General features: G+C 51.5%; 2 protein-coding genes across 11 annotated transcripts in view; one reads left to right on the forward strand and one right to left on the reverse strand.

Annotated features, from left to right (window-relative positions):
- The first annotated feature begins 4 nt into the window (after window positions 1–4).
- On the forward strand, window positions 5–24,675 carry C20H19orf44 (chromosome 20 C19orf44 homolog). Of its 9 annotated transcripts, none has more exons than XM_063658751.1 (10): window positions 11–142; window positions 1,942–2,065; window positions 4,733–5,492; window positions 7,015–7,330; window positions 10,640–10,713; window positions 13,448–13,937; window positions 17,004–17,099; window positions 17,792–17,958; window positions 20,539–20,649; window positions 23,394–24,675. In XM_063658751.1, the coding sequence occupies exons 1-9, from the start codon at window positions 103–105 to the stop codon at window positions 20,608–20,610; spliced, it is 2,139 nt and encodes a 712-aa protein (XP_063514821.1). In that variant the 5' UTR covers window positions 11–102; the 3' UTR covers window positions 20,611–20,649; window positions 23,394–24,675. The 9 variants fall into 9 exon arrangements, 8 of the variants coding, with proteins under 8 accessions (XP_054321858.2, XP_063514825.1, XP_063514823.1 ...); XM_054465880.2 differs by lacking the exon at window positions 23,394–24,675 and adding an exon at window positions 21,314–21,930; XR_008495928.2 differs by lacking the exons at window positions 1,942–2,065; window positions 23,394–24,675 and adding an exon at window positions 21,314–21,930 and having other exon boundaries at window positions 5–142; window positions 20,433–20,649.
- CHERP (calcium homeostasis endoplasmic reticulum protein) overlaps window positions 21,205–24,752 on the reverse strand; it is a 28,021-nt gene continuing 24,473 nt past the window's right edge. For both annotated transcript variants that reach the window (XM_054465871.2, XM_054465870.2), the window contains exons 13-17: window positions 24,129–24,215; window positions 23,667–23,810; window positions 23,449–23,565; window positions 22,923–23,017; window positions 21,205–22,654 (exon numbers count right to left, since the gene is read on the reverse strand). In XM_054465871.2, coding sequence (XP_054321846.1) covers window positions 22,461–22,654; window positions 22,923–23,017; window positions 23,449–23,565; window positions 23,667–23,810; window positions 24,129–24,215 — 637 coding nt within the window. In that variant the 3' untranslated portion in view covers window positions 21,205–22,460. The remainder of the gene's footprint in view (window positions 22,655–22,922; window positions 23,018–23,448; window positions 23,566–23,666; window positions 23,811–24,128; window positions 24,216–24,752) is intronic.

Raw genomic sequence — 24,752 nt, forward strand, 5'->3', positions numbered from 1 at the left:
GATTCGGGGCGCCTTTGGTCTGTGGGGCGCGATGCTTGCCGGGAGGTGTAGTCTCTTCTGCTGCGGCTCTGTTGCCCAGGGCAACCGCTCCCTCAGGCCTGAATGTGGCGGCTGCCTCTACGAATGGACGGCGTGGGAGGAGGTCGGCAGGGCTGGTGGGGAGGTGACCTGGCTGGGCGTCCGGGCTTGCGAGGGGGATACGGGGAAATGGGGCCTTCTCCGGGGCTGAGCTGGTTGGGCGGGCGGCTGCCGGATGGTCCCGCGCCTCAGTTTCCCTGTCTGGGGTCTATTGGAGCGTGGTCCTGCGCGGGTCGCTTCATAGCTGGGGAGAAGAGCAGGATGGTCTGAGGGGCGCCAGGGTTTTCAGATTTTGGTTTGTTGATTTGTAACAACTTTATTGAGCCTTCATTTACATATCATAGTGTTCGCCACTTTTAAGCTGACGACTCCGTTATTTTTAGTAAATCCACAAAGTTGTGAAGCCGTCGCCACCATCCAGCTCATCCAGCTTTAGAACTTTGTGTCAGGCCGGGCGCGGTGACTCACGCCTGGAATCCCAGCACTTTGGGAGGCAGAGGCGGGAGGATCACTTCAGGCCAGGAGATCCAGATCAGCCTGGGCAACATGGCGAGACCCCATCTCTAAAAAAGATAAAAATAAAAAATTAGCCAGGTGTAGTGGCACGCGCCTGTAGTCCCAGCTACTCGGGATGTTGTGATCATGCCACTGCACACCGGCTAATTTTTTGTATTTTTAGTAGAGATGGGGTTTCACCATGTTTGCCGCGCTGGTCTCGAACTCCTGACCTCACGTAATCTGCCAGCCTTGGCCTCCCAAAGTGCTCGGATTATAGGCGTGAGTCACAGCACCGGCCCGATCTGCTTTCTGAGTTTATTGGTTTGCCTTTTCTTGACAGTTGTTACAAATGAAATGATAGGGTGTATGGAGTTTAGTGTCTGGCTACTTTCTTTTTTTTCTTTTTCTTTTTTTTTTTTTTTTGAGACAGATTGTTGCCCTGTTACTCAGGCTGGAGTACAATGGTGCGATCTCGGCTCACTGCGAACTCCGCCCCCCGGGTTCAAGCAATTCTCCTGTCTCAGTGTCCTGAGTAGCTGTGATTACAGGTGCACACCACCATGCCCTGCTAGTTTTTGTATTTTTAGTAGAGACGGGGTTTCACCATGTGGGTCAGGTTGGTCTCAATCTCCTGACCTCGTGATCTGCCCGCCTCGGCCTCCCAGAGTGCTGGGATTACAGGCGTGAGCCACCGCGCCCGGCTTGGCTACTTTCCCTTAGTATGATGTATTTCAGATTCCTGCATGCTGTTATATTAGTATTGGTTTTTTAAATTGCTGAACAGTATTCCATTGTATGGATGGACCATAGTTTGTAATCCATTCACTAATTAATGGATAGTTACATTGTTTCCCGTTTTAGTCTACTAGGAGTAATAAGTATTATGGGGCCAGGTATGATGATGTGGGATTGTAATCTCAGCACTTTGGGAGGCTGAGGCTGCGGATCTCTAGAACCCAGGAATTTGAGAACAGCCTGGGCAACACAGCGAGACCTTGTCTCTACAAAAAGTTAGCCAGGCATGGCAATGTGTGTCTGTAGTCCCAGCTACCCAGGAAGCTAAGGTGGGAGGATCGCGTGACCCTGGGAGGTCGAGGCTGTAGTGAGCCATGATAACACCACTGCACTCTAGCCTGGACAACAGAGTGAGAGCCTGTCTCAAAACAAAACAAAACTATTGCAAACATTTGCATACATTTTCATTTCTCTTGGGCCACATGGGAGTGGAATTCCTGGATCATATGGTAACTCTATGTCTAACCTTTTGAGGAACGAACTGTTTTCCACAGTGAGGACTGTATCATTTTACAATTCCCCCAACAACATATGAGGGTTCCAATTTCTTTCTTTCTTCATTTTTTTTAGAGACAGGGTCTTCCCTTATCATCCAGGCTGGAGTCCAGTGGCACGATCATAGCTCACTGCAGCCTCAAACTCCTGTGCTCAAGCAATCCTCCCACCTCAGCCTCCCGAGTAACTGGGACTACAGGTGTGTGTCACCACACCCAGCTAATTTTTTCATTTTTTGTAGAGATGGGGTCTCCCTATGTTGCCCAGGCTGGTCTCAAACTCATGGGTTCAAGCAATCCTCCCATCCTGGCTGGAATTACAGGTGTGAGCCACTGTGAGCTTCAATCTGTTCACTTCCTCACTGACACTTGTTACGTGTATTTTGATTATAGCCATGCTAGGGGAGATGTGAAGTAGTAGTTCCTCATGGTTTTTTTCTTTTCTTTTCTTTTTTTTTTTTTTTTGAGACAGAGTCTCGATCTTTCGCCCAGGCTGGAGTGCAGTGGCGCTGTATGGGTTCACTGCAAGCTCTGCCTCCTGGGTTCACGCCATTCTCCTGCCTCAGCCTCCTGAGTAGCTGGGACTACAGGTGCCCGCCACCGTGCCCGGCTAATTTTTTGTGTTTTTAGTAGAGACGGGGTTTCACCGTGTTAGCCAGGATGGTCTCGATCTCCTGACCTCATGATCTACCCACCTCGGCCTCCCAAAGTGCTGAGATTACAGGCCTGAGCCACCGCGCCCGGCCTTTTTTTTTTTTTTTTTGAGATGGAGTCTCCCTCTGTCGTCAGGCTGGAGTGCAGTGGTGCGATCTCGGTTCACTGCAACCTCCACCTCCTGGGTTCAAGCGATTCTCCTGCCACAGCCTCCCAAGTAGCTGGGATTACAGGCGCGTGCCACCACACCCAGCTAATTTTTGTATTTTTAGTAGGGATGGGGTTTCACCATGTTGGCCAGGCTGGTCTCAAACTCCTGACCTCAAGTGATCTGTCTGCCTTGGCCTCCCAAAGTGCTGGGATTAGAGGCGTGAGCCACCACGCCTAGTCTGTTACTGGCATTTAAATGTTACTGAGCACTTTTTCATGTCCCACACAGAATATATAGGAATCCTATGAGGGTAGCAATTGTTATTTTTACAGATGAGCAGGCTGACACAGAGTGGTTAGGTAACTTGCCCAGCGTCACACAGACCAGGAAGACTGCATTATTTCTGCCAGGCATGTTTTTCTGTTCTCTGACCCCTGTGGTCAGTCCTGTGCTGGGCACTCCTAGTACAGGTTAGTTAAGATAGGAACAAGCAAACAAGTTTATTAGGGAAACAGATTGTTAAATAGGAATCATAATTCATTCTTGTATAGAATCTTTTTTTTTCTTTTTTTTTGAGATGGAGTTTTACTCTGTCGCCCAGGCTGGAGTGCAGTGGCGCATTCTCAGCTCACTGCAAGCTCCGCCTCCCGGGTTCACGCCATTCTCCTGCCTCAGCCTCTGGAGTAGCTGGGACTACAGGGCCCGCCACCGCGCCTGGCTAATTTTTTTGTATTTTTACTAGAGATGGGGTTTCAACATGGTCTCGATCTCCTGACCTCGTGATCCACCCGCCTTGGCCTCCCAAAGTGCTGGTATTACAGGCATGAGCCACCGCGCCCGGCCTGTAGTTTTTCATCTTTTAAAGTCTTTGTAATCTTCAGAAGCCTTTGTAAGTCTTGCAGTGGGTTGTTCATATTCTTTCAGGGGTATATGGGAACTCTGAGAATATGATGAAAGCTCTGATATTTCTACCTAGAGAAATATACACATATGGTAAAGATTTGCTGGGCTGCTGGGGAGCCGTGCCTGTCCATAGACCCCCTCTTTCCCAGGGTAGCGGTTCTTCTTTTTTTTTTTTTTGAGACAGAGTCTCGCTCTGTCGTCCAGGCTGGAGTGCAGTGGTGTGATCTCGGCTCACTGCAACCTCCACCTCCCGGGTTCAAGCGATTCTCCTGCCTCAGCTTCTTGAGTAGCTGGAACTACAGGTGGTGCCACCAGGCCCGGCTAATTTTTGTATTTTTAGTAAAGATGGGGTTTCACCATGTTGATCAGACTGGTCTTGAACTTATGACCTCATGGTCCACCCACCTTGGCCTCCCAAAGTGCTGGGATTACAGGCATGAGCCACCGTGCCTGGCGCTTGGCTAATTTTTGTATTTTTAGTAGAGATGGGGCTTTGCCATGTTGGCGAGGCTGGTCTCGAACCCCTGGGCTCAGGTGATCTGCTTGCCTTGGCCTCCTAAAGTGCTGGCATTACAGGTGTGAGCCACTGAGCCCAGCCATTGGTAATTGTTCTTACACTAAGTGAAATCTGATTTTCTGGGGGCTTGTTAAATACAGGGATACCTTGATTTTCGCACTTCACCTTATTGCTCTTTCAGGTAATTTGTCTTTTCTTTTTTCTTTTTTTTTTTTTTTTTTTTTAGACAGAGTTTCACTCTAGCCCAGGCTGGAATGCAGTGGCAGACATGGTGGTGTGCGCCTGTAGTCCCAGCTACACAGGAGGCTGAGGCAGGAGGATCACTTGAGCCTGAGAGGTTGTGCACCACCATGCCCAGCTAATTTTTGTATTTTTAGTAGACACGGTGTTTCACTATGTTTGCCAGGATGGTCTCGATCTCTTGACCTTGTGATCCACCTGCCTCAGCCTCCCAAAGTGCTGGGATTACAGGTGTGAGCCACTGCACCTGGCCTGGTCATTTTCATTGTCATCCTCGGGCTTGAAGGGAAGACTGTGGCTGGGTTGCAAAAGACAGTGTGAGCTTTAGCCAAGTAGGAGCCATTGAATGCTCAATACAAACAGCAGGTACTCTTATGCAAAATTGCTCCTCTTCCTCCACAGAATGGCTTCTGCAAGGAAAGCCAGCCGTCCCACGCATGATGTTTTTGGTGACTTCAGTGATGTTTCCTTGGAAGATTCAACAATGGAAGAAATCAGAAACTTCCAGATCAATAGAAATCTTACCAAAATAGCACCTGGTCATAGCAGATTTCTAAAAAGAAACCAAACTCTAGATGAGAAACACTTACTCCTGAAAGAGAACCCTGTGCTGGGGAGTGGACCCAGGCTTGCCTCATGTAGACCGCCCACCACTGCCTCCAGGATCCGAGCCAATGCCGCACTCATGAAGCTGGCCCAGCTGGAAACCCGGATCATGAATCGGAAGCTGCAGAGGAATTTGTCTGACACGGAATCTGACTCAATGACTGCCGATGCCAGTCTTCCAAAGAGAGCTGACAGAATCCTCTCCGGGGGTGCACTCGAACTCGCGTCGCAGAACACAGACAAAACTTCCCAGAATCAAGCCCGTGAACTTCCTGTCACCGAAAATAACGCACAGAACGCGAAGGTCAGTAGGTTTCTAAAGAAGAAACAAGCACCTGTTGAAAACATATCCCCTGAAGCACCTGCTGGGAAAGAGAGGACTTTGCAAACCCCCAAACAGAAAGAACCTGCAAGAACATTTGATTCTCCAGACAGTGACGAAGAAGAAATGAAAGTATTGCTAGGAAGCTTGATGGACTCTTCTAGAGAAAAAAACACGAATCAAGGCTTCAGCAGTGCTAACGTCAGCAAGGAAGAAGAAAGAAAACTATTTTCGGTAAGATTTTTTTTTTTTGGTAAATTTATTTTAATTTCTTTAATTCAATTTTTTTTTTTTTTTTGAGATGGAGTTTTGCTCTTGTTGCCCAGGCTGGAGTGCAATGGCACGATCTCTGCTCACCCCCACCTCCACTCCTAGGTACAAGTGATTCTCCTGCCTCAGCCTCCCGAGTAGCTGGAATTACCGGCATGTGCCACCACGCCCAGCTAATTTTGTGTGTTTAGTAGAGATGTGGTTTCTCCATGTTGGTCAGGCTGGTGTTGAACTTCCGATCTCAGGTGATCTGCCTGCCTCGGCCTCCCAAAGTGCTGGGATTACAGGCATGAGCCACCATGCCCGGCCGGTGACTAGCTAATTTTTTGTATATATTTTTTTTTTTTTGGAGACCAAGTTTCACTCTTGTTGCCCAGGCTAGAGTGCAGTGGCGTGATCTTGGCTCACCACAACCTCCACCTCCCGGGTTCAAGTGATTCTCCTACCTCAGCCTTCCTGTCTGGGACTACAAGCATGCACCACCATGCCCGGCTAATTTTGTATTTTTAGTAGAGACGGGGTTTCTCCATGTTGATCAGGCTGGTCTCCAACTCCTGACCTCAGGTGATCCGCCTACCTCAGCCTCCCAAAGTGCTGGGATTACAGGTGTGAGCCAGTGTGCGTGGCCTATTTGTGGAATATTTTCTTTCTTTCTTTCTTTTTTTTTTTTTTTTTTTGAGATGGAGTCTCACTCTGTCGCCAGGCTGGAGTGCAGTGGCCTGATCTCGTCTCACTGCAACTTCTGCCTCCTGGGTTCAAGCAGTTCTTTTGCCTCAGCCTCCCAAGTAGCTGGGATTACAGGCACATACCACCACACCCAGCTAATTTTTGTATTTTTAGTAGAGACGGGGTTTCATCCTGTTGGCCGTGATGGTCTCGATCTCTTGACCTCGTGATCTGCCCGCCTCGGCCTCCCAAAGTGCCAGGATTTACAGGCATGAGCCACCACGCCCAGCCTTGTGGAATGTTTTCTACTCCCAACATTATCTTACCTAAATATTGTACCGTGACTTTCAGAAATGAAGAGAGAAAGGGGATGCAGTAAGAGAAAAATGTGATACCTGCGGTCTTGGTCTCATGCTCCCCGCTAATTGCACTATCTGTTTAACCATAAGAACTTAGGTATCAGCCAGGTATGGTGGCTCACACCTATAATCCAAGGGTTTTGGAAAGCTTAGGTGGGTAGGTTGCTTCAGCTGTGGTCAAGGCCAGTCTGGGCAACATGGCAAAACCCATTCCTACCAAAAAAAAAAAAAAAAAAAAAATTAGCCAGGTGTGGTGGCACATACTTGTAGTCCTAGCTGCTTGGGAGGCTGAGGTGAGAGGATTGCTTGAGCCCAGGATGTTGAGGCTACAGTGAGCCATTGAGCCACTGCCCTCCAGCCTGGGCAACAGAGTGAGACCCTGTCTCAGAAAAAAAAAACAAAAAAAAAACCCAAAAACCTTAGTTGTCATAAGTTTGTTAATTTCAAGTGTTTTATATCAGGTCCCATCTCAACCGAGAGCATTTACTATACCCAGCGTGGAACTCTCCAGCGCAAAGCCTTCTCAGACATCACACCTGCCAACCTCCCTGGCAGCAGACAGAACCCTTCACAGCACTCGCTCAAGAGCGGACTCCCCACAGAGTCACGTTTCCGGTGACACTGCCTCCCACACGCCGTCAGTTTCCATCACAGGTGCCTTTTCAAACTCAGTGTCTTTAAAGATGGGGCATGTCAAGCTTGCGTCCTCCCCTGGAAGGAGTGAGGCTGAGCCTGTGGACGAGCCAGTCTCAGAAGGTGCTGATGACAGCCTCGACGGTAATCCGAGTCCCGGTGCAAAGCCAGTACCTTGGGCAGGATGGGTGGGGCCGCCTTTAGAGTCCGTGATGCAGTGCTCATGGGGCACTGCCACAGGCAGGGAATTTTGAGTCACGTCACACACTCGGCTTTCTAACTTTCTTGTCTGGTTGAGGGGCCAAGTCAGATTTTTGTGCTATCTTTATTTATTGATTTAATTCTGAGACAAGGTCTTGCTCTGTCGCTCAGGCTGGAGTGTAGTGGGCATGATCAGGGTTCACTACAGCCTCAACCTCCCAGGCTCAAGCAATCCGCCTGCCTCAGCCTCCTGACCAGCTGGGCCCACAAGCGTGTGCCACCACACCGGGCTAATTTTTGTACTCTTTGTGGAGACCAGGTTTCACCATGTTGTCCAGGCTGATCTTGAGTTCCTGGCCTCAGGTGATCTGCCTGCCTTGGCCTCCCAAAGTGCTGGGATTACAAGTGTGAGCCACCACACCTGGCTTACCAACTCATCTCTTGAGTCAATTTAAACCTGTTGGAAGCTGTTGGGGGCTAGGCCTGGTGGCTCACGCCAGCAATCCCAGTGCTTTGGAAAGCCTAGGCAGGAGGAGTTTGAGACCAGCCTGGCAACATGGTGAAACCCTGTCTTTACAAAACATACAAAAATTAACTGGGTGTGGTTTTGCACACCTGTAGTCCCAGCTACTCAGGAGGCTGAGGCAGGAGGATCGTTTGAGCCTGAGAATTGGAGACTGCCTGGGAATTGGAGGCTGCGGTGAGCTATGAACACACCACTGCGCTCCAGCCTGGGTGACAGAGCAAGACTCCATCTCTAAAAAAAAATTTTTTTAAACCCAAAAACCTGTTGGGGCACCAGAATCTCCACAGAGAACCCCACACTCCTGGGTCCCGGCACGCACTTGGTTCAGGCACTGGCCTCCACCCTAAGGTTCTGTGGTGCCTTTGACTTGCTGTACTATTTTTTTTGTTTTTTAGAACTCTTTTTTTCAGAACTCACAGTCTATTAACTTGCTGTAAATGACAACATAGGATGCTTTGGGGCCATGTCTCAGGTCTGCCTCTGCTCCACAGTCTTCCCACTCTTTCCCCCCAGCTGGCTGGCTGCCCTGCCGCCTCTCACCCGTTACACCACACACGTACTTCTCAGCAACTTCCAACAGTGCACTCTGATCAGTGCTAATCTGTCTAGACCAGAGGCTAGCAGGCCTGTCTTCTGTCTTTTTTTTTTTTTTTTTTGAGATGTCGCCCAGGCTGGAGTGCAGTGGCGCGATCTCAGCTCACTGTAATTTCTGCCTCCCGGGTTCAAGTGATGCTCCTGTCTCAGCTTCCCAAGTAGCTGGGACTATAGGTGTGTACCACCACGCCTGGCTAATTTTTTGTATTTTTATTAGAGACGGGACGGAGTTTCACCATGTTGATGAGGCTGGTCTTTTTTTTTTTTTTTTTTTTGAGATGGCATCTCGCTGTGTCGCCCAGGCTGGAGTGCAATGGCGTGATCTCGGCTCACTGTAACCCCCACCTCCCGGATTCAAGCGATTCTCCTGCCTCAGCCTCCCAAGTAGCTGGGACTACAGGTGCCCGCTACCATGCCCAGCTAATTTTTATACTTTTAATAGAGACAGGGTTTCACCATGTTGGCCAGCATGGTCTCAATCTCTTGACCTTGTGATCCGCCCGCCTCGGCCTCCCAAAGTGCTGGGATTACAGGCGTGAGCCACCATACCTGGTGGTCAGGCTGGTCTTGAACTCCTGACCTTGTGATCTGTTCTCCTCAGCCTCCCAAAGTGCTGGGATTACAGGCATGAGCCACTGCGGCCAGCCTTGTCTTCTGTCTGTTGTTTTTTTTTTTTACAGAGTTTTGCCCTTGTTGCCCAGGCTGGAGTGCAATGGCGTGATCTTGGCTCACTGCAACTTCCACCTCCGAGATTCAAGCAATTCTCCTGCCTCAGCCTCTCGAGTAGCTGGGATTATAGGTGCTCACCACCACGCCCAGCTAATTTTCCTATTTTTAGTAGAGACGGGATTTCATCATGTTGGCCAGGCTGGTCTTCAACTCCTGACCTGAGGTGATCCACCTGCCTCGGCCTCCCAAAGTGCTGGAATTACAGGCATGAGCCACTGCGCCAAGCCTGTCTTCTGTCTTTATAAAGCTTTCTCAGAAGGCAGCCACGCTCCTTCCTTTACACATTGTCTATGGCTGCTTTCACACTGACACTGGAGCTGAGTCAGTCTGTTCACAAAAGCTGGAAATTTCCCAGCTAGTCTTTTATTTTTTATCATTATTATTATTATTATTTATTATGATTATTATTTTTGAGACGGAGCCTTGCTCTGTCACCCAGGCTGGAGTGCAGTGGCATGATCTTGGCTCACTGCAACCTCCAACTCCAGGTTCAAGCGATTTTCCTGCTTCAGCCTCCAGAGTGGCTGGGACTACAGGCACGTGCCATCACACTTGGCTAATTTTTGTATTTTTAATAGAGATTGGGTTTCACCATTTTGACCAGGCTGGTGTCGAACTCCTGGCCTCAGTTGATCCTCCCATCTCGGCCTCCCAAAGTGCTGGGATTACAGGTGTGAGCCACCATGCCCGATGATGATTATTATTTTTTAGAGACAGGGTCTCTCTGTGCTCCAGGCTGGAGTGCAGTGGTGTGATCATAGTTCACTGCAGCTTTGAACTGGTCTCAAGAGATTTTCTGGCCTCAGCCTCCTGAGCAGCTGGGACTACAGGCACCCGCCACCACGCCTGGCTAATTTTTTGTATTTTTAGTAGAGACAAGGTTTCATTGTGTTAGCCAGGATGGTCTTGATCTCCTGACCTCGTGATCCACCTGCCTCGGCCTCCCAAAGTGTTGGGATTACAGGCGTGAGCCACCGCGCCCGGCCATGTCTTCATATCTTTCTAAACATTTGTGGGAGATTAGGCTGGCCGTGGTGGCTCACACCTGTAAACCCAGCACTTTGGGAGGCTGAGGCAGGCGAATCACTTGAGGCCAGGAATTCAAGACCAGCCTGGCCAAATGGTGAAATCTTTTCTGTACTAAAAATAGAAAAATTAGCCGGGCGAGGTGTCAGACACCTGTAATCCCAGCTACTCAGGAGGCTGAGGTGAGAGAATCACTTGAACTTGGGAGGCAGAGGTTGTGGTGAGCCAAGATCGTGCCACTGCACTCCAGCCTGGGTGACAGAGTGAGACTCTATCTCAAAAAAAGGAAAAGAAAAGAAAAAAGAAATTTGGAAGATTAAAAAAAATTATGGAGTAAATAAAAGAATGTAAATGCTATACTAATTTTTTAATTACAGAGTTTAGAATAAATATTTTATCGCTTGACGATCTGGCTCCAGTTGTCAGTGAGAACTCCGATTTGGAACAGGAAGTAAGTACAACAAAGTAATTTTTCATTGTCGATTGTTTTTGGCTTAAACATTTTTTTAAAAAATTTTTTAAAAATTTAAAAATTGAGGCAGGGTCTCACTATGTTGCCCAGGCCGTCCTCAAACTGGGCTCAAGCAATCCTCCCGACTCAGCCTCCCAAAGTGCTGGGATTACAGGTGTGAGCGACCATGCCTGGCCCAATGTCGATTCTTATGTGGAAAAGCAAGTAATGTTTCATTTAGGCCTATAGTTTTCAACTCTGCCCCCCAGGGGACATTGGCAATGTCTGGTGACATTTTGGCTGTCATGACTAGGGGGTGGGTGACAGGTGCCACTGGCATTGTGAGTGGGTGGGGGCCAGGAACACTGCTCCGTGTTGTGTAATGCACCGGGTGGCCCCCAGCTGCAAAGAATGTCGTGGCTCTGATGTCAAGAGTGCAGTCGGTGAGAGACCCTGACTTAGGTGCTAACAGGATGAAGCTACCTTGGTTAGCTGGTGATTAAAGCACATCCCACGTAAAGCCACCCATGACAACATCTGCACGGAGGCAGCATTTCACCAGCTGTATCCAGTCACACTCCCTGTTGTGATTTTTGTCCCAGTGGCCACCGGCACTGTCAGATACACGTGTTGGTTATACACAGTGATGACATTTTATTTTTATTTTAAAATATTTATTATTTTTATTTTATTATTATTATTATTTTTTATTTTAAACTATTTTTTTTTGAGAGAAGTCTCGTTCTTATCCCCCAGGTTTGAGGGCAATGGCTCGATCTCGGCTCACTGCAACCTCCACCTCCCGGGTTCCAACGATTCTCCTGCCTCTGCCTCCCGAGTAGCTGGGATTAAGTCCCCTGCCACCACGCCCAGCTAATTTTTGTATATTTTAGTAGAGACGGGGTTTCACCATGTTGGCCAGGCTGGTTTGGAACTCCTGACTGCAAGTGATCCACCCGCCTCAGCCTCCCAAAGTGCTGGGATTATAGGCATGAGCCACTGTGCCCGGCCTATTATTATTATTATTATTATTATTTTGAGACAGAGTCTCGCTCTGTTGCCCAGGCTGGAGTGCAGTGGTGCAATCTCAGCTCACTGCAAGCTCCGCCTCCCGGGTTCACACCATTCTCCTGCCTCAGCCTCCCGATTAGCTGGGACTATAGGCGCCCAGCACCAGGCCCGGTTAATTTTTTTTGTATTTTTAGTAGAGACGGGGTTTCACCATGTTAGCCAAGATGGTCTCAATCTCCTGACCTCATGATCCACCCGCCTAGGCCTCCCAGCGTGCTGGGATTACAGGCCTGAGCCACCACGCCCGGCCTTATTATTATTTTTTTGAGACGGAGTCTCGTTCTGTCGCCCAGGCTGGGACTACAGTGGCACAATCTAAGCTCACTGCAACCTCCATCTCCTGGGTTCAAGCAATTCTTGTTCCTCAGCCTCCTGAGTAGCTGGGATTACAGGCACCCGCCACCCTACACCACTAATTTATGTATTTTTAGTAGAGATGGTTTCACCATGTTGGCCAGGCTGGTCTCAAACTCCTGACCTCAGGTGATTCACCCACCTCGGCCTCCCAAAGTGCTGGGATTACAGGCGTGAGCCACCATGCCTGGCCCAATTTATTTATTTTTGAGACAGGTCTCACTCTGTCACTCAGGCTGGAATGCAGCTGTGGATCATGGCTCACTTCATCCTCGATGTTCTAGGCTCAAGCAATCCTCCTGCCCAGCCTCCTGAGTAGCTGAGACTACAGGCATGCACCCATGCCTGGCTAATTTTTTTATTTTTTTGTAGAGATAGGGACCGGCTGGGTTGTCCAGGCTGGTCTTGAACTCCCAGCTTCAAGCAATCCTCCTGCCTCGGCCTTTCAAGGTGCCGAGATTACAGGTGTGAGCCATTGCCCCCAGGCATGATGAAACTTAATTTTTTAATTTTTTTTTTTCTGATAGAGGTAGAGTCTTGCTATGTTTCCCAGGCAGGTCTTGAACTCCTGAGCTCAAAGGATCCTACCGCCTCAGCCACCTAACATTTCATCAGTCCATGATGAAATGTTTTTTTTTTTGAGACAGAGTTTTGCTCTTGTTGTCCAGGCCAGAGTGCAGTGGCGTGATCTCGGCTCACCAAAACCTCTGCCTCCTGGGTTCAAGTGATTCTCCTGCCTCAGCCTGCTGAGTAGCTGGGATGACAGACATGTGCCACCATGTCTGGCTAATTTTGTATTTTTGGTAGAGACGGGGTTTCTCCATGTTGGTCAGGCTGGTTTCAAACTCCCAACCTCAGGTGATCCGCCCGCCTTGGCCTCCCAAACTGCTGGGATTACAGGCATGAGCCACTGTGTCCGGCTTAAACTTAATTTTTTTAATTATTATTTTTTTTTCTTATAGAGGTAGGGTCTTGCTGTGTTACCCAGGCAGGTCTTGAACTCCTGAGCTCAAAGGATCCTACCGCCTCAGCCACCTACAGTCCTTAAGTCCATGATGAAATGTTAAGTGCCATCCATGTGCCACCTAAGCGTGCATCACACCATCAGGGTTCCTGCAGCCCCGTGGACATGCCGTGCTGAAGATGCCACAGTTGTTTAGAATACTCCGTGCCCACATCTAATGAGGACCTGGTGTGGCCCCTTGCCTGCGGGAGTGCCGGAGGTCCCCAGCTCCTGGGAGTGCAGTGTTCCTAGCATGTTGATATTTCCAGAACACTTCCCAGCCACCTCTGCCATTCTTCATTTTAGGAGGAAAGTGCTCAGAGAGAAAAAACAGCTGGCAAAATCTTCAGAGCCGAGGCGTCCACTGGGCAGGATGCCCCGAGGCAGGCCCAGGCAAGGAGCTGGACATCACAGGGAAAGTCCGCCTCTGCAGAGGGGGATGAGAGCGAGGTCTCGGAGCATCTCAGTGCCAGCTCAGCTTCTGCCATCCAGCAGGACAGCACTTCCAGCATGCAGCCACCATCTGAAGCCCCCATGGTGAACACAGTCAGCTCAGCTTATTCGGAGGATTTTGAAAACTCTCCAAGTCTGACAGCATCCGAGCCAACCGCCCATTCCAAGGAGTCTCTTGGCAGAACACTGGACGCTCTGTCTGAATCCTCTTCAAGTGTGAAGACAGACCTTCCACAAACAGCCGAGTCTAGGAAAAAGTCGAGCAGGCCCGTGACAAGAGTGCTTGTGAAGGACACAGCTGTGCAGACGCCGGATCCCGCCTTCACCTACGAGTGGACCAAGGGTAAGCCTTGGGGCCCGTGGGGGCCAGGGCAGCTGGGACAGGAGCTCAGCGTGTGGTTTACAGCATCCTGGGAGACACGTGGGAGAGCCTCAGGTTCCTGAGATCTGGGCTCTTGTTATTAATCACCTGGAGGGGTTGGCCAGGCGAGGTGGCTCATGCCTGTAATCCTAGCACTTTGGGAGGCCGAGGCGGGAGGATCACTTGAGGTCAGGAGTTCAAGACCAGTCTGGCCAACACGGGGAAACCTCATCTCTACTAAAAATACAAAAATTAGCTGGCTGTGGTGGTGTGTTCCTGTAATCCCAGCTACTCAGGAAGCTGAGGCAGGAGAAGAACTCAGGAGGCAGAGGTTGTAGTGAGCTGAGATGATGCCCCTGCACCCCAGCCTGGATGACAGAGTGAGACTGTGTCTCAAAAAAAAGAAAAAAATGTCACCCAGGGACCTTGGCTCACCATTGCCTCTTCCATGGACGAGGGGCAGCTGCCCTGGTGTGTCCCGATGTCTTCCTAGCCCTGAAGCATTCAGAAGGGTCAGAACCGAGGACTAGGGTAGCACCTCCCACAGGATGATTCTGTCACGGGGGGACTCCAGCAAGGTCTGGAGACATTATTAGTTGTCACAACTCGGGGTGGGGAATGCTATCGGCATCTGCTGGGTGGAGGCCAGGGGTGCTATTCCATACCCTGCAGTGCACAGGATGCCTTTGTCCTGGAGAATGAACACCCTGGGTGACTTTCCTGATATTTCTCTCTCTCTGTCACTCTGTTTTTAGAGATGGAGTCTTGCTCTGTTGCCCAAGCTGGAGTGCAGTGACCCAATCATAGCTCACTGCAGCCTCAACCTCCCCAGGCTCAGGTGATCCTCCTACCTCAGCCTCCTGAGTAGTTAGGATTACAAGCATGCGCCCCCATGCCTGGCTACTTTTTATATGTTTTGTAGAGACAGGGTCTTTCTGTATTGCCCAGGCTGGTCTCAAACTCCTGGGCTCAAGCAATCTGTCAGCCTCAGCCTCCCAAAGTGTTGGGATTACAGGCGTGAGCCACTGCACCTGGCCCTGTATCTTTTTTTTTTTTTTTTTTTTTTTTGAGATGGAGTCTCACTCTCTTGCCCAGGCTGGAGTGTAGTGGTGCAATCTTGGCTTACTGCAACCTCCGCCTCCCGGGTTCAAGCAAATTCTCCTGCCTTAGCCTCCTGAATAGCTGGAATTACAGGTATGTGCCACCACACCCAGATAATTTTTGTATTTTTAGTAGAGATGGGGTTTCACCATGCTGGCCAGGCTGGTCTTGAGTTCCTGACCTGGTGATCTGCCTGCCTCGGCCTCTCAAAGTGCTGGGATTACAGGTGTGAGCCACCACACCTGGCCCCCTGTATCATTTTAAAATGTTTTTTGTAGAGACAGGGTCTCCCTATGTTCCCCAGCCTGGTCTTGAACTCCTGGGCTCAAGTGATCCTTCCGCCTGCCCATGTTGGCCCCCCAAAGTGCTGGGACTACAGGCATGAGCCACCATGCCTGGCCTTTGGGCATTTCTCTCATTCCCAGCTTCAGTTTCAGCTCTTGCTGGTGGAAAGGCCCCATTCTTTTAAACATTCCCATGTTATTATTTTATTTTATATAATTTTATATAATTTTATTTCATTTTATTTTATGAGATGGGGTCTCGCTCTGTTGCCCAGGCTGGAGTGAAGTGGCACAATCTCAGCCCACTGCCTCCTCCACCTCCCAGGTTTTAGCGATTCTCCCACCTTAGCCTCCCCAGTAGCTGGGACTAGAGGCGCCTGGCTAATAAACATTCCCTTTTAATCTCTCTTTTCTCATCCGTATGGCTCTTGACAAGGTAGACTGGATGTGAAAAATGATGTAGTTCCCAGCCTGGCCAATGTGGTGAAACCCCGTCTCTACTAAAAGTACAAAAATTAGCCTGGTGTGGTGGCACGCATCTGTAGTCCTAGCTACTCGGGAGGCCGAGGCACAAGAATCACTTGAAACCAGGAGGTGGAGGTTGCAGTGAGCTGAGATCGTGCCATAGCACCCCAGCCTGGGCGGCAGAGTGAGACTCTGTTTCAAAAAAAAAAAAAAAAAGGAAAGCAATGTAATTCTCACTGGATCTATTTGTTTTGATTTGGGGGCTTAACGTAACATCAGCCTGACTGGCCCCCCCCCGAGGAGAGGGTGACTGGTGTCTGTTTCTCAGGAAGGAAAGTCAATCACATTGACAGTAAAATCACCTTGGAGGTGTTAAATGGTATTTTCAGCCTGGGATCTGGGCTCAGAATTGTTTGTGTCTGTCTGCATTTCTGTCCATATTTTTGGCAATTTAGGGATGCTTTCATGAAACACTGGCGAGGCTGTTTTCCTAGACTAGGACTGACAGGGAAAGGAGAGAGAAAAAACAGCAGCCATAAACACGCTGGCCTCAGAGCCCAGAGAACACGCAACATCTGAGGTCAACAGTGACCCTTAGAAGAAAGGCTGGGAAAGCACGTCCTCCACTGCTCTCGACTCCAGCCACCGTGAGCCGGGGCCACCACTGCACCCAGCTAGGGTGCCTGTGCCTTGAGCCAAGAAAACCTAGCAGAAAAATGGAGGCAGCCTTGGGAAATATTTGAAAGGGGAAGAGGATAAAAAAAGTAAAGAATGGCTGGGTGCGGTGGCTTACACCTGTGATCCCAGCACTTTCAGAGGCTGAGGCAGGAGGATTGCTTGAGCCCAGGAGTTCAAGACCAGCCTGGGCAACATAGGGAGACGCTGTCTCTACAAAAAATTTTAAAAATTAGCCAGGCGTGGTGGCGCACCTGTAGTCCCAGCTACTTGGGAGACAGATGGGAGGATTACGTGAGCCCAGGAGGCTGTAGTGAGCTGTGATCATGCTGCTGCACTCCAGACTGGGCAATAGAGCAAGACCCTGTCTCAAACAAACACAAAAAAAAATGCAAGAGTGGCGATCACCTTCAGAAAGAGGGAAGAACAAGGTCACGTAGTTTATTCCAGGGTCCTATCTGTGGACCCGAAAGTCATTTCTCTGTGTCCTGCCTGCTTACCCCTCTCTTTGTCCCCGAGATAGTGGCTGGCATGGCAGCCATGGGGCCTGCCCTGGGAGGCGCCTACGTGGACCCGACACCCATCGCCAATCATGTTATCAGCGCGGATGCAATAGAAGGTAACAGCCTGGCTCGGGGGATCCTTCCTGTCACATTTTACAGGACTCATTTCACCTGCAGATTCACACCCACTCTGGAGGTGTGGCACCCCTTGCATGCTGGCTTCCAGGGGTCCATTGGGCGGGGATTACTGCAGCCACAGGCACCTGCCGTAGGGGTCCATCTGGTACCTACTATTTTTTTCCCTTTTCAATTTTTTAATTTTTTTTTTTTTTTTTGAGACGGAGTCTTGCTCTGTCACCCAGGCTGGAGTGCAGTGGCGTGATCTTGGCTCACTGCAACGTCTGCCTCCCAGGTTCAAGCGATTCTCCTGCCTCAGCCTCCCAAGTAGCTGGGACTACAGGTGTCTGCCACTACACCTGGCTAATTTTTTTTTTTTTTTTCAGTAAAGGTGGGGTTTCACTATGTTGGCCAGGCTGGTCTCGAACTCCTGATCTCGTGATCCACCTGCCTCAGCCTTCCAAAGTGCTAGGATTACAGGTGTGAGCCACTGTTGCTTAAACCCAGGAGTTGGAGGCTGCAGTGCGCTGTGATGGCACCACTGTACTCCAGCCTGGGTGGCAGAGCGAGACCCTGTCTCCAGAAAAAAAAAAAAAAGATTTCAGAGAGCAGCCTGGCACCTGAGCGGTGGGGGGACTGCAGAATTTGTGGGGCCCCAGCGAAGCCACCGAGTAACGCGGAGCTGGGGCAGCCCTGACCGCCTACAGCCCGGCCGTGCTGGCACTCCATGATGTGCTGAAGCAGCAGCTGAGCCTGACGCAGCAGTTCATCCAGGCCAGCCGGCACCTGCATGCCTCCCTCCTGCGCTCCCTGGACGCGGACTCCTTCCACTACCACACCCTGGAGGAAGCCAAAGAGGTGAGCGCAGCTCCCCATGGGCAGGGGCAGGGCGGTAGGGGAGCGGCAGCTCCCAGAGGCCTGGCTGAGGGGATGTGGGCCGGGGCCTGGGCTCCAGCGCTCAGCTCAGGGCTGCAGGGATGCAGTGGGGCCATCACCTTCTGTCCCTGTGGAGGGAGCCTCATTTCCTGCCACCCTGTGGCAAGAGCTGGTACAGGGTGGGGTGCTGAGCTCCTGCACCTTGCAGCCAGCCCCGCCTGGGCTGTGTGACCTCAGACTAAAGGGACCTACTGTTCGTGGCACTGTTTTCTTCCATGGGAGGGGTCCTGTCCCTTTCCCTGAGCCTCCTGAGACATCCCTGAGATGGGGCCAGAGGCGGCCCAGCTGTTCTCCTCAGCAATCACCGTCACCTCTTTTTTTACCCTCTAAGAATTTTTATCTGATTACCAGCCGGGTGCGGTGGCTCACGCCTGTTACTTTGGGAGGCTGTGATGGGCGGATCACTTGAGGTCAGGCGTTTGAGACTAGCCCGGCCAACATGGTGAAGCCCCATCTCTACCAAAAATACAAAAATTAGCCAGGTGTGGTGACGGGTGCCTGTAGTCCCAGCTACTCAGGAGGCTGAAGCAGGAGAGTCGCTTGAACCTGGGAGGTGGAGGTTGTAGTGAGCTGAGATCGTGCCACTGCACTCCAGCTTGGGTGACGAGCAAGACTCCGTCTCAAAAAAACTTTTTTTAATCTGATTACCAAAAATTACCTGGCTGTTTTCTGAAAATCTTGTTACAGAGATGTGTAACCTGCAAGTTCTCCTTAATTTCAGAGGTAACTATTACCGAGTTGATATATATACTCCCTCAGACTTTTGTATGAACCATAGTATGCGTATTTCTTTTTTTTTTTTATTTTTTTGACGGAGTTTTGCTCTTGTCGCCCAGGCTGGAATGCAGTGGTATGATCTCGGCTCACTGCAACCTTCGCTTGCCGGGATCAAGCGATTCTCCTGCCTTGGCCTCTCAAGTAGCTGGGATTACAGGTGCCTGCCACCATGCCCAGCTAATTTTTGGGATTACAGGTGCGAGCCACCATGCCTGGCCACGTATTTCTTTATAGAAATGGCGTTATACTATATGCAGTCCTTTATGGTGATCTATTTGTAAACTTTTTTTTTTTTTTGGGGGGACTGAGTTTCGCTCTTGTTGCCCAGACTGGAGTGCAGTGGTGCGATCTCAGCTCACTGCAACCTCCGCCTCCTGGGTTCAAGTGATTCTCCTACCTCACCTTCCCAAGGAGCTGGGATTACAGGTGCGCACCACCACGCCCAGCTAATTTTTCATATTTTTAGTAGAGACAGGGTTTCTCCATGTTGGTCAGGCTGGTCTTGAACTCCTGACCACAGGTGATCCACCCGCCTCGGCCTCCCAAAGTGCTGGGATTATAGGCGTGAGCCACCGCCCCCTGCTTTAAACATTTTACATAACAAATTTTTCAATGTTTATTTCTAAAAAGTGATGTTAAAGGCCAGGTGTGGTGGCTCACTCCTGTAATCCCAGCACTTTGGGAAGCTGAGGCAGGGTGGGTTGCTTGAGCCCAAGGAGTTCGTGACCAGCCTGGGCAACATAGCAAGACTCCATCTCTACAAAAAACACAAAAAAACTAGCTTAGCATAGTGGTGTGTGCCTGTAGTCCCAGCTCTCTGGGAGGCTGAGGTGGGAGGATCACTTGAGCTGGGGAGGTTGAGGCTGTAGTGAGGGACAAAGCGGGACTCTGTCTCAAACAAACAACCATAATGCGATAATATACAAACCAAATTTACTAAGTATCAAGGAATATCCAGTGTTGAGATTTCTGCTTGTCTGATTTAAAGTTGTGTGTTTTGTTCCGATTTTGTAATCTGGATCCAAAGTCCATACTACCCGATGTGTCCTTTGAGCCTCTCAATCTAGAGCAGCGACCAGTTCTCAATGCTGAGCGGTTGGGGATCCCCTGGAAGCCCCGTGAAAGCGATGCTGGGCCCACAAGCAGGCGGGGTGGGCCTGGGGCTGGGCGTTTCTCCCACATGCCCCAGGACGCTGCTTTGGAACTGTGCCCTCTGAGTCCCCTGCATGCCAGGCCTCTCGTTTCCTTGTGGTTTATCTGCTGAAGAGGGCAGGTTGAGTCCCATGGGTCTCTACAATCTCAACTTTGCTCATTGCACCCCTCTGGGGGGCTTTGAACTCATGCCTCTGTTGGGCGTCCATCAGCCCATCGGATGCAGGCGGAAGCCATCTGACTGTGCCACCTGGCTGCAGCCCGCCATAGCTCCCAGCTGCTTGCTCCAGGCGCTTCTCCCTGATCTCAGCCACTCCAAGGGCACTCATAGGCACCCCTCCCTTTCTCTGTCAGGACTCACCCCTCGCAGGGCTGACCTGGGTGTCCCTCTACCCTGTGCTCCCACAGCCCCGTGTGCCAACCTGTCACACACATCCTGTGGTTTTCCACTTCTGTCACCCCGACAGGAGCCTGCTGGGGACAGGTGCCGGCTCCACTCCCTCCTCCAGCACCCTGTCTCAGAGTGTACTGAGGTGATGATGGTGATGGCGTGGTCTGTCCTCTGCCTGACAGTACATTAGGTGCCACAGACCTGCCCCATTGACCATGGAGGACGCCCTGGAGGAGGTGAACAAGGAGCTGTGAGCGCCAGCAGGTGGAGCTTGACATGACGTCTAACAAAAGGTATCCTGTCCTGTGTACTCAGTGTGCACACACACACACACACAAACACAGAGCTCATCAGTGTCCAGGTGTGACGTTTCGTGGTGAGGGCAGGTGGTACTGGGGTGATGGACACGCACACACACGCAGACGTCAGCATCCAGGTGTGACATTCCATGGTGGGGCAGGTGGTGCTGCGGTGAGGGCCCCAGACTCCTCTGAGCCAAATCCCAGCTCAGCGACAGCTCTCCCAGCAGCATGCCCAGCTCCATGACACTACAGGCCAGTGGAAACAGAGTTTCAGTGGAGCTGTCCCCACTCACAGCAGGACAGGAGCCACCAGCCTCTGCAGAGCAGCTCCACCCAGGCAGGTCCTGGCATCCCAGTGAGCCAGAGGGAGGCAGGGTGGATGGCAGAAACCCTGCTCGAGGATAAGGACATGGGACCAGGTCAGCACACTGGGGACGCCATGTGAGCCCCTGGACACAGCCTCTGACCCCAGGCTGCACAGCTCAAACCAGGTCACGTCTCACTCAGCCCGTGCACACTTCCGACTTACACATGTGTGGGAGAAAGGTCTTTAAAAAAAGGCTTTATTTGAAGGCAAAACAATGAAATCCACAAGAAATTACTAACAGCACGTGTTTACGTTTTATCCTGAATCATACATTTTAACAATTCACAGCTACAGGAAATCTAGAACAAAATCAAATATTCATCACGTTGGGTTGAAAAGTTGGAAGATTTCGCATCTTATTGAAAAGAATTTTTCAAAAATGTTTCTGTACAAATGAATGGCACTGCACCAGGCTGCCCATGGACACCAGGTGTGGCCAATTCCCAAACGGTCACCCACCAGCTTCTGGCAGGAGCAGCTCCCCTCCTGGCCTCCCCTCCCTTTGCGGGTGTGAAATGAAATGATGGAGTGGAAGGCGCTGGCTGGGGTCAGGTCCCATGCTCTGGATGGGACTGGGCCGTCGTCGCACACACCAGCTGGTGCAGGGTTCTTCCAAGTGCGAAACTCAAGCAGGGGACGCGACGGGCACAGAGTCCGAGGCAGCGCTCGACCTGAAGTGTCTTAGGCTGGTTTCCTGTTAGAATCTTGTTTCCCAGATAACAGCAAATGGCTACATTCCAGAAAAAAAAAATCAACTTAAACAACTAAAATAACTGAACTAAGGGCCAGTACACCTTCGAAGAACTGGGTTTCAGAATCTCACTGAGCCTCCTCTCAGGTCGATATTCTTTCTAGACCTAAACCAAGGAGAGTAAAAATGAAAACCCTGCTTCACTTTGCAAGTCAAGTCAAAGTTCTGTGTTTCTGTTTTTCAATCCGCGGGCAGTCATGGCACTGGGCTTCAGCTTTGTCCCTACACAGCCAAGGGGAAGCCAGGTCAGGGCCGGTGGGTGCCGGGAGCTGGAGGAAGGAGCTGGGGTGCCGGCTCTGGCCCAGGCCAACCCCTCCTGCACATGCTCCTCCTGGAGCCTAGGAGGAGGCTTCAATCTGACTTAGGGCAGATGCACATCCATCCCTTCGTGGGTGAAGAATTTACTCGGGGCGGAGGGTCTTGTGTTTCTTGCTTCACTATAAAGGAAAACGAGCCTGGGGCCCTGGTGGCTGCAGCGCCTCCTGGTGTGGTTTGTGGGTGGCACCCGTGCCCTCCACGCCATGGAGCACGGTGTTCCCACTGGGCATGCGCTGGTCTTCCTTCTCTCCACAAGTGGAGACGGTGTGAGAACTGAGCGGTCACTGCGATCTTCCACTGCCAGTCAGCCAGGAAGGTCCCACAGCCGGCACCGCTGGCCACCGGCGTGGCTCCCGGCATGGGCGCCTACTTACACTCGTCCCTGGCCTTCATGCGGGCGATGAAGGAGTAGCTCTTGTTCCTGCGGTAGTTCTCATAGGGGTCGTCCAGAGCCACGCCCACGCCTTTATACTGGTCCCACTTATCCCGGACGTCCCCGCCCTTGATGGGGTCCTGGATCCCTTGCTCCTTCGCACCGAGGCCGCCAGAGCCACTCCAGCCTGGAAACAGAGATGCAGTCACAACCACAACAAGGCGGAGGCAGATGGGGGTGCACATGGGGGGCTGAATGTCCAGACAGGCAGTGTAGACATGGGAAATGGGTAGAGAGAACCCACGGGCCGGCCCTGTCTAGAGGGTGTGGGTGGAGTCAGAACTGGCCTGACTCCATCCATCCCCACATGAATTGAGGAAGAGAAAGCGCTGGTGACTCCCGGGCCCAGGACGCGTGAGGACCTATCCCGTGCCCTCCCCATTCCCTCGCCTTACCCATCTTCACCAGCATCTGATGGCCTTTGTTCTCTTCTCCGAGCCTTGAGTCAGGGATGGGAGGCGCCGAATTAGAACCCAGACCAGCAGAGGAACTAAAATCAAGACAGGTTATTCTTTTAAGAAGTAACTGAGACATTTATTGGAATGACAGTGATGAGGGCCTCACAGCCGCAGCTTGCATGCATGCTCACTGTCGCCAGGTGACACTGTATGCAGATTTTGCGTCTCTACCCGTTGATCCCGTCTCAGCTAGATAAGGGGGCTCCAGACGCTGGCTCCCACCCCACACTCAGCATTGAGAGCAGGACACCTTGAACCCCGATGGTGGTTGAAAGCAGACCCCAGCTACCGCCTCAGGCTTCGCCAAGTGGCTACTGTGGTGAAGGGTGAGGGGTGCCACTGTCCCTGGACTAATGCTGGCGGCCTCCTAACACAGTCTCCTAACCACTAATGTTTCCACATTCACAGCAAAGCACTGCAGCTTCCCAGCGTTACCAGCGCAGCACTTAAGACAGGATCTTACGGCGGGGTGGGGCTCCTGGACCGTGACCGGCGTCTTCTTCCTGGGGAGTACGACTTGGACCGGGACCGCGACTGGGACCGGGAGCGGCTTCTGGAGGAGCGTGACCTGCTCCGACTTCTGCAGGGAAGGGTGCCCAAGGGTCAGCAGCAGCCAGGCGTCGTGGGGAAGCCACAGGAAGAGGCCTCAGGCACTGCCCTCCTGAGGCAGCCTCTGCCTACCTAGATCTGGAGCGGGAGTAGGAACGGGAGCAGGAGCGCGACCTTGACCTTGAGTACGAGCCTGAAGACTTGGAGGATCTTGAGTTGGAGCGGGAGGAAGAACGCCCTCGACTCTTGGATCTGCTCCGAGACCTCGAGGGTCCGCTGCAGGGAGAGGCCTGATGATCGGGTGCTCCAGTGGATGAGCTACACCCAGCCCACCCTGGCCCTCAGGTTCCTGGACCACCCCAGATGCAGGGGCTCTGGCTGTGGATGTGGCGCCATAGCCACAGCAACGGTATCAAGTTCCTAAATAGTGTGGCTGAGCCTGCTGCTGTGTGAATTCAGGCCTTGTGGAAAACACTGCCCCATAGGCACAGGCTGTGTGAGGGCGGACGTGATGAGCGTATCTGGGGTCTGCTCCCACCCACCACAAGCTGTGGGCCCTGGCCGCCCGGCCACTGCAGACGTCTGCGCTTTTACCTGTTCCTCTTCTCCTGGCCTTTCCTCCGCCGGGCCCGCATTTTTGCTCGGAAGAACTCATAGAGGCCGTTCTGCTCCCAGCCTTCACTGTAAGACACGGCATTCCCTGTGTGACCACGTGACACCCACCCACAAGGAACTCGTGAAAAAGTCATCAGGAGTTAATCCACAGAACCTTGGAGAGTACATGGCCCTGTGGCTGTGGGCTCCGAGCACGGGCGCAGTAGAGCTTGGTTCAGTGTTCCCACAGGGCTGTCCTCCTGCAGCCCAGTGGCTCCTCTGGTGCCCACGCCCTTGCCACCCTGCTGTTCCGCTGAGGTGGTGGGGACCCATGCATGGTCTGTGGAACTGGGGAACAGGAACACTGACTCATGGGTGGACAGGCCTGCAGCCCAGCATAGGAAGGAGGGGTGACCACTGGGAAGGGTGGGCTGAGGGCCCTGTGGCAGCCGGCTGCTTGAGACGTGCCGCCGTGCCACACCTTCCCTAAGTTCTTCTGATGTGTCTCCATTAAAACGCCCTTCATTGAGGGCCACGTGTGTGCTGTGCCTGTGACACACACTTGTCACTCAGGGGCGGGGGGAGGGCAGTTTTTCCTGAGGGACAGCCACATTTTCTAGCCTG

This window comes from Pongo pygmaeus, chromosome 20 (genome assembly GCF_028885625.2).
Source record: "Pongo pygmaeus isolate AG05252 chromosome 20, NHGRI_mPonPyg2-v2.0_pri, whole genome shotgun sequence".
Classification (NCBI taxonomy): domain Eukaryota; kingdom Metazoa; phylum Chordata; class Mammalia; order Primates; family Hominidae; genus Pongo; species Pongo pygmaeus.